The sequence below is a fragment of the Morone saxatilis genome, unplaced genomic scaffold (assembly GCF_004916995.1).
Source record: "Morone saxatilis isolate NCDOM2014 unplaced genomic scaffold, NCSU_SB_2.0 Contig3, whole genome shotgun sequence".
Taxonomy (NCBI): domain Eukaryota; kingdom Metazoa; phylum Chordata; class Actinopteri; family Moronidae; genus Morone; species Morone saxatilis.
Window position 1 is genome coordinate 23,120,154 of NW_023339873.1, and position 8,893 is coordinate 23,129,046.

At 40.3% G+C, this 8,893-nt stretch overlaps 1 protein-coding gene across 1 annotated transcript in view; it reads right to left on the reverse strand.

The window, feature by feature from the left end:
• Positions 1-246: 246 nt before the first annotated feature.
• vrk1 (VRK serine/threonine kinase 1) overlaps positions 247-8,893 on the reverse strand; it is a 14,016-nt gene continuing 5,369 nt past the window's right edge. Inside the window, exons 7-13 of the mRNA XM_035674737.1 lie at positions 8,665-8,757; positions 7,840-7,972; positions 6,303-6,423; positions 6,098-6,156; positions 3,897-4,066; positions 1,510-1,603; positions 247-649 (exon numbers count right to left, since the gene is read on the reverse strand). Of these exons, the coding sequence (XP_035530630.1) occupies positions 489-649; positions 1,510-1,603; positions 3,897-4,066; positions 6,098-6,156; positions 6,303-6,423; positions 7,840-7,972; positions 8,665-8,757 (831 nt within the window). The 3' untranslated portion in view covers positions 247-488. The remainder of the gene's footprint in view (positions 650-1,509; positions 1,604-3,896; positions 4,067-6,097; positions 6,157-6,302; positions 6,424-7,839; positions 7,973-8,664; positions 8,758-8,893) is intronic.

Here is an 8,893-nt window from a genome sequence, read left to right on the forward strand (position 1 = left end):
GTACAGGTTACTGTCGGCCGTAACCACGCCAAAAACAACCAAACTGTAACAGAGAGGATTTACAGACGTTTCTCTTTTCTTTATCTAATAATTTGACACCATATCTCGTAATTACGAGATATGATGTCAAATTCTTTTTAATGAATGCAATGCGCTTCCGTAATAATAACAGAATTTGCCTCAAATATTTTTCTTTCCGTCACACTCTGGCCCTCAACCCTGAAACCTTTTATTAAAAACAAAAGATGGACAGTTTAATTTCCTCTTTATTACAATGGACCTGGCTTCAAGCACACCAAATACAAACAAACCTCAACATATATCAGTAACAGACAGAAAATCTGGCTTCGATCACATCAAATACAATCAAACATCATCTATCAGTGTGTAACAAAAAAACCTACCATATAAAACTTAAAAAAGTGATTTTTTTAAGAAGCAGAGGAAAGGCAGGAGAATGGAGGGAGGAATGGAGACAGGTGGATTTCTTAAGAGCTGGTCTTCTTGGTTCTGCCTCTGGATTTCTGTGCGGGTGATGTCTGGGTCCCCATATCCACCAGTCTTGATTTGGGTTCAGCCTGTTTCGCAGTGAGGAGTACCTTCCTTGGTCTAGGAGTCTTTTTGGGACTTTTCTTCACTCCATTCACCTCTGCCAGGGAAAATTCATCATGTTTAAGGAGGTCAGTACAAGACACTACCTTCTCAATATACAATTGATTGACATTGGTTGCTATTATTCATGTCTTTGACGTTTGTCAGTATCAACTTATTCTATACAACTTATACATACTTAATGAAATGTCTCAACAACAATTGAATAGATTGCCAGGATATCTCATACATTCATGTCTCCCTCAGGATGAACTGACACATTCCCAGGTGTGGGTAGTTAATTTTAGAATGGTCAGTATGGCCACACGTCGGGGCATCCATGGCACTGGCTGTTTGGCTGCGGTGTAATTCCTGCCCTGCTTCAATTAACAGTATACAGTTGAGAGGCACACATGAAATGTGGGGGGAGATAGAGGTGGTAAATGGTAAATGGACCTGTACTTGTATAGCACATTTCCAGTCTTCCGACCACTCAAAGCACTTTTACACTACGTGCCACATTCACCCTTTCACACACATTCACTCACTTTCAAATGGAAACTAACTCATTCATACACATGGGTTCAGTATCGTGCTCAAGGACACTTCGAACGTCAGGAGGCGGCGGCGGAGCTGGGGATCGAAACAACAACCTTCCGAGTTATGTGGACGACGCCACAGCCGCCCCTTGGTATAATATGCAACAATGGTTCCCGGTTGGATTCGAACCTGTGGCATCGTGTGGCAGATGTAAAATGGTAGTCACTGTCATCAATACTGACAGCACTGCTGGCTACGCCTGAAAGTCCCTACAACTTATTCAGTATCACTGACTCAGCAACCACCTACTAAAGCTCTCCTGCAGTGGAAAAAATGACCTCACATATATTTGACTGATCAAAGACAAAAAATACCTACCTCTTTTCTTTGTGGCCCTCTTTTTCTTGACGGGACTCCCATCAGTCTCGCTCTCTTCAGCTTCAGCTGCTGCTTTCTTTCTCTTGGTGGTCTTCTGCAAGGTGAAAATGAAAAGAAGGGACATGAACAACCCAGAAGGTGGGTCAACATGGAGTTGCTAAGCAGAAGTGACTTCATATTTGTCATGTTTGTTTCTGCACTTACTGTTCAGAATACTTAGAAGCCTTTTGACACAACATACATAACCCTATTTTCTTTTCAAAGCTGAGCAGGAAATGTCTGAGTTATCCATCAAAATCAGACAAAACGGCTAAAAGGAACCCAAATGCTAATCACAACAGTTACTTTAATGATTAACTGTCTTTAAATTGAGACATTTTTGTTTTTAGCTAAATTAAGAAGAGAGAGAATTAAGAGTCTGTCAGAGCTCTGAAGGCCTGCAGCGTCGTGTGATAAAGAGACAGCAATGAAGAGACACTGAGGTGAGGCCTTGACTTGGCGATGAGGCGACCTGACATTTCAGAGCCTCCAGCTTTTTGTGCGTGAAGTCTGAGCAAATGCAATTATCGCTCTGCCATCTCACCAGCCGACTCGCACACATTAATCCATTAAAACGCATGATTATGTGTTCCGTTGTTTTGACCACATAGCAGCAAACAGAACCACTCGGGCTTTGCTTTCTTCTGCTCGTGAAGCAACGGCAGGTCAACAAAGATGAAGGTGTCTCAGAAGAGTTGTTTCGTAAACGGTGACTATTATCTGTGTCCTCTCTCCAGAAATCAGAGCCACTGTAGGCTCTGCAGAGGAAGGAGAAAGAAAAGGTGGCCTCTAAGACTCACGCACTTAATGAAGGCAATCAACTCCTCTGTCCGTCCTCCTCCTTCCCGGGCCTCTATAATGAAGCTCCACTCTCAGCCTGAACTATCACTCACCCCCTGCACCCCCTGCTTCCCATTTTTGCCTCCATTTTGACAATTGCTACCTCATGATCACCATGCGGCGCCTGCTGAGGTGAACAGATTGGCGAGATAATTACATACAATAACTGGCGCCAGGGCCCGGTAACCCTTCGGCTGGTGGCATCTTCCATATGCACAGAGAGCGAGAGAGCAAGAGAGAGAGACTGGAGAAGACAAGATGAAGCTGGAAAGCAGGAAACAAATATGAATCTGAATGTTTTGTAAGTAAATGTTACATATACCTGTTGTAATGTAGCTGTGTGCAACTGTGTAGAGGTGGGGGAAAAATTTATTTACCAAAGATATATATACACATCTTATATATCTACAAATTACTAGCGCTTAGTCTGTTAGCTCGGCACTAACGCGTAATGGAAATACCATTAACGGAAAGACTATTATCTTACAATCCATTTTACTTCACATGCTTAACATTAAAAGAAATGTACTGTAACGTTATTCCCTGTCAGTCTTGGAGACTGTGTTCAGTCCGGCTGCTGTGCCTGCACCACCCTTTTTTTAAGAAATCAAATTCCAGGACCTTTCCAGGACATTTTCCAGGGATTTTTCTTGACAGTACAAGACAGCACTTGTTAAAAAACAGTCATAATTTAGCGGTAGACCTAGCATTGACACTTTTAACTTATTCCTCCGTCACAAAGTATTTCAGGTTTATTAAAGGTAGGTGGTCAGCGTTCAAGCGGGACAACGTGCTTTAGATCCCTTTGGTGGTGCTCTTGGCTGTTCTCACCACAGCAGACTTCCGGTCTCCAGCAAAGTTTTCCTCTAATTGTAACATCAGTGACACAACACCAAAAGGATTGCCACAAGTCCGTTCCACTCCATGTGGGCTATCATAGCGCACAGCTCATCCTACCAAAAGTCCAGTTTCAAACTAAATATGCACCCTGGTTTACGCAGCTGAGCTGAGAGATTTTTTCATTTTCAGTGAAAACGTGAGAGTAGCGTAGCTAAATTACAGAATGCAAAAATAATGAATAGCTACTGCTGAAAGAATGTATATCATTCATTTGGATTCATGTTTGTGTCCCCTAACAAATAGTCTTACAGCAGCTAGTCCCCACTGATTAGAGGGGTTTTAACACAGGTTTTTTTGCATAAATGTCATGATGTAAAGTAGTCCCAAACGGCCGACTCTATGCCGGCACTGGCCTTGAAAGGGTGATTTAAAACAACATGAAATGCTGATTTTATTTTATTTTTGACATAAAGAATGTGAATATTAACACCAGCATTGCCGTGTTTTATCACAGTACACTCATAATTTAGTTTATAGCTCAAAAAACATGTCTAAATGTGCAGTATCTCTTGAAATAATATATTTGAGAATTCTTCACTGCCCATGTTCAATCACTTCCTATTGGCAGGTGTACTTTAAACTGGTACGTGTGTGTGTGTGTGTGAGACCTTGGCAGGAGGTGATACAGCTCCAATGACAGGAGTGAACTCCAGCTTGCCGTCATCTTTAGCCTGGATGGCCTTCAGTCCAGCCTGCAAGATGGAGCGCAGCTTCTCATATTGTGGTTTGTCTTGGTATCCCAGTGATTTAACTTCCTCCATGAACCTCTGGATCTCATCTGGAACACAGCAGAGTGACACAGTAAAAGCCTGAAACTTGGCCTCTATGCCAGGTCTCACTACCAGAAAAGGCAGCCAGGTGAGGTATGTCTGTTTATATCTTCTTATATGCTATTTTGCCCTTTATTTTTTGTTTGTTCACTGCATATCACCATTTTGCTTTGTGAAGTTAACTCTGGGAAGGCTTGTTTTTATGAAGTGCCTGGATCCATGTTTTGTGATGATGGACCATATAAAGATCCTCTCGTCGTGTTACTCTATCTTTGTTCTGTCATCACCATAATGTTCTTCTCTGGTCGCAGTGTCCTGCCTCATTCTGTTTGGTGTGACTTTCTGCAGACTTGACACACTGCTACAAACACACACACAGATGGAGTTGTAAACAACCGTTTGGTTGTGCTCGGCAGAGCAGAAGGAAGGAGGTGTGACGCTTCATGTTCGCCTCCTCTGCCTGAACCGACACACTGCAGGTCAAAGTGCCAACATTAAAATGACAACTCCTACCACAGTGAGACAACAAACGTCACAGTCACCATTTACAGTCTGTACTGTGCGTTATTGGTCCTCAGTCCAAACGATTAGAATTAGATGTGGATGAATATAAATGAAAGATATCATTCACTTTGGTTGCTATGAATGGGCGAAATGTAACAGAGGAACAATTAATAGAGTAAATAACCAGATAGGGGACTGTCTAAAAATGTTCTGCTCACTGATATGCACAATTGCTGTGGGCTAAAATAACCAATGATGCTATCATACTGCCCAGCACCATTGGTAGCTAATTTCCAAAATCATAATACGCACTTAATCTATGCTTAAAAGGTCCAGTGTGTAACATTTAGGAGGATCTATTGTCACAAATGGAATATAATATTTATAGGGATGTTTTTATTAGTGTATAATCAGCTGAATATAGGAATGATGTTGTAAATGGTAAATGGACTGTACTTATATAGCACCTTTCTAGTCTTCCAACTTAGTGCACTGTACACTACATGCCACACTCACCCCATTCACACACATTCATACACTGATGACTGGCTGCCCTGCAAGGTGCCAGCTGCTCACCAGAACTGAAACTAATCATTCATACACACTCATACACACACAATTTGGGGTTCAGTGTTTTGCTCAAGGACACTTCAACATGCAGCAAGAGGAGCCGGGGATCGAACCGCCAACCTTCCGATTTGTGTTTTTGTTAACTTAGAATGAGATGTTTATCTACAGAGGGAGTGGGTCACAAGTTGAACTGCCATGTTTCTTCAGTAGCACAGAATAGACAAACCAAACATTGGCTGTAGATTCAGCGTTTTTTCGCAAGTTTCATGGCCACCATAGTTCCTCCTACACACTGCCTGTTCTCATTCCTAGGTCGTCAAATACAGACACGTGTTAACACGCGTTACTTGTGGCAGCAGGTAAGGTTTATGAGCTAAAGTACAAGCAAGCATTTCTATTATCTTGGAAACAGGAGTTTAGTTGGGTGACATTAGAGGACATGGGCAAAAATCCAACTATGTATTGTGCTGTTTGCTGCAAGTTTGAGAGCAAGGCGGATAAGACGGAATCATTTTAAAGAATTTCTGAAAAACATGAAAGATTTTGATTATGCATTATGAATAGTGAAGTTCAGCAATAACCATTCAATGCAATTACCACTATAGTTTTTATTGCTAGTGGCCATCATCCCTAGGGGACAGAAAACAATACATGCACATATGCAACATTACTGTTGGTCATTTTCACTCATTAATAGAGGCCTCCTTGTTTATTATTTATCACTCTCTACAGCTGTTTCAGAGCTGTGTGTTAAGTTATAGCTAATAACCAAACATGTCTTGCTTCACACTCAAAGTATTTCACTGGCAACGTTTACTGCAATGTGTGCACGGCGTGGTGAGCTCATGACTGCTCAGTCAAAACGTAGGTGTGAAGAAAATGAGTTGTGGTGGCCTGATGGACTTCTAAACTACATGGAAACTACAAAAGTCTACACTCATCTCTGTGTTTGTGTGTGTGTTTACCTGGCTTGTCTTGAGAGGAGAAACACTTGGTCATAAATTCAGAGATGTTTTCTTGACTCCTGTAAGGAAAAACAAGTAATATGATTTTACCCACAAGCTCCTTGAAAGTGAATTTTCCAAATTCCAAACTTGTTTGTGCGTGGATGCAGCTGACATGCATTCAGAGAACTCATGTGTGCAGTCAATGCAGGTATGCTTCTCCCACCTGATTTTGGAGTCTCTGACGTAGAGGGGGTCCTGCAGCTTGTCCTCCCAGGGCAGTCGTCCACACAGCCACTGAACCATGCAGTAGGTCAGGATCTCCAGGTCGCTCCGTCTGCATGCAGCTGGTGACACATGAGTACTGGCATTAATAGCAGCATTTAAAGCTAAAATATGTCATTTCTTGAGAAAATTGCCTCAAAAATGACTTTTCCTGATATTTATGGGGAACATTTTATACAGTTCTGTTTGTTTTTCTTGTTTAACAATCATACATACTTAATAAGCTTCTTTAGTTTTTGACAAATTCTATGTTTTCTGATAATCTTTGGTTGTCTTAACTTTTACTTTTCTGATGCAGGACAAGGCTGTTTATCAGAGAGTTCAGTGAATATCTTAAACAATAAACTAAAAACTTTAAAAATAACCATTTATTTTATTGTCACATATCAGCACTTTACCCATTCAACGTTGCTTGATGGAATTATACAGTGATTCATCTTTACAATTTTTTTAAAATATACAAATATGAACAGAACATGGAGTGTTTCAAAATGGCATAAAAACATATTAAGACAAAAATAAAATAAGAAATTACAAACAGTTAAGCCAAACAAGGGCATTTAGGAGCAATATACATTTTCCACTTTTCCCAAATTTCCTCAAATTTAGTTTTCTCTAGTCTCACAGAAAAGGTGATTCTTTCCATTAGAAAGATTTCAGATTCCTCTATAGATGGGCCGTTTGGCTTAAGCCATTTCTTTGTAATTGCTTTTCTAGCAGCTACGCTCAGAATACCAAACAAGTATTTTGTTTTAATATTTACAGATGTTGAGTGTAGAAAACCAAAGAGAAGTTCATCCCAATTAAAAGCAATTTTCGTTCCAAATATCATCCCTAATTCTGTGTAGATCTAACGCCAGAAAGAATTTACAATTGGACAAATAATAGTTAAAATCTGATATAATTTATTTTATTTTACAGCAACTTAATCTTCTCACCTATTAGCCTATTAAAAGAAGAGAAACTATAAGAGTTTGTTGCACGTAAAATGAACAATTATCAACCACAACAAGAAATGTAAATTGTATTTAATATGTACATATGACCATCTACAGCATTTCCCAAATACACTTGACACCAAAGGTTCGCTCAAGCAGTGTGAACAGCTTTTAACTGACATGGGAGCAGAAATTTAAAAGGAGCACTTTTCCGTTCTGTGTTTGCTGAAACCGCTTCAAAGTGACAAAGTGTGCAGCTTATCCTACCAAAGGTCTAGTTTCAGGTCAGCATAGATTATTTCCAGGATATTTTTCCAGGATATTTTATTAACAATTTCCAGGTGTTTCCATGACTAGAAAACTAGTCTATCTACATTTTCAAGGATCTGCAGGAATCCTGTTTTGTCTCTATGCTCAAAATCCCTCCAGTCAGTTTATCCTATTTGTGCTGCAGTGTGTGAATGTGTGCGCAGAGCTGGCAGCCTGCTTTTAAAAGCTGTACTTGAGCTCATAAACTACTAGCAGTTAATTTGTACCTACTTGCTCCTTTGTGGGCGTCGATGCTTGTGAACTCAATGGTGCCATCGTGACATCTCTTGGGGTCCTCCTTGTACTCTTTCAGGACACTGTCGGGTGCGTACCTATATGCCAGCCCATAATCTACTAAGTAAACCTACAATTTACAAACACATCGATTTGAGACATGCGCACACACACACACACACACACACACACACAGACCAAAAACAAGCTAACATTTAACACTTTCTACAGCTATACAAATACAACTGCAATGTTTCCCAGAATCAAACTTGGCTATTAAAACACAAATGTCATGCAGTATAGACAGAGACATGTTTAGCCTAGCATAGCACAAAGACTAAAATGAGTTAGTTTCTGTTTGATGGCCTTTACCATCACTGAGTGAATGTGCAGCGTTAGTGTAAAAGTGCTTGAGTTGGTCGAAGAACTAAAAGGCGCCCTATACCAAGTACAGGCCAATTTACCATTTAAAAAATAAACAACATTGGTCAATTATAAATAGCTCATTAATAACACTACCAATGATACATTATTAATCTTCAAATTAAATATTCGCCCCTGCCTTGTTTGCTAGAAAAAGCTTTTAGCTGCTACCATCTAATCTCCCCGTTTGTAACACACACACACATACACACCCTCCTCTCCAGACTTAATTGAATCTAATGAAGCAGCACAAGTGTGTTATGATCAAAAAACACAATCATCTCCCTGCTTTCAAGGAGCAGTGCTGGGGTCAGAGTAGCACCTTAGTTTCCCAACTATAAGAGACGCAGTGCTTAAGAATGTAAGGTTGTGGCATATGATGTTTTAACGTTGACTAACCTGGTTGGGATCACTGTGGCTCAGCATGAGGTTGGATGCCTTAATGTCAGCATGCACATACTCATGATCATGGATATATTCAAGAATATCCAGCTAAACAAGGAAAACAAACAATGATATCCATTAATATCAGTACTTAAAAAAACACGTTGTACAGCAGAATCCACACAGCTTGCATTGTGATCAGATCGTCTGGACACATTCTTATGTTTAAAGCTGCAGTAGGTCA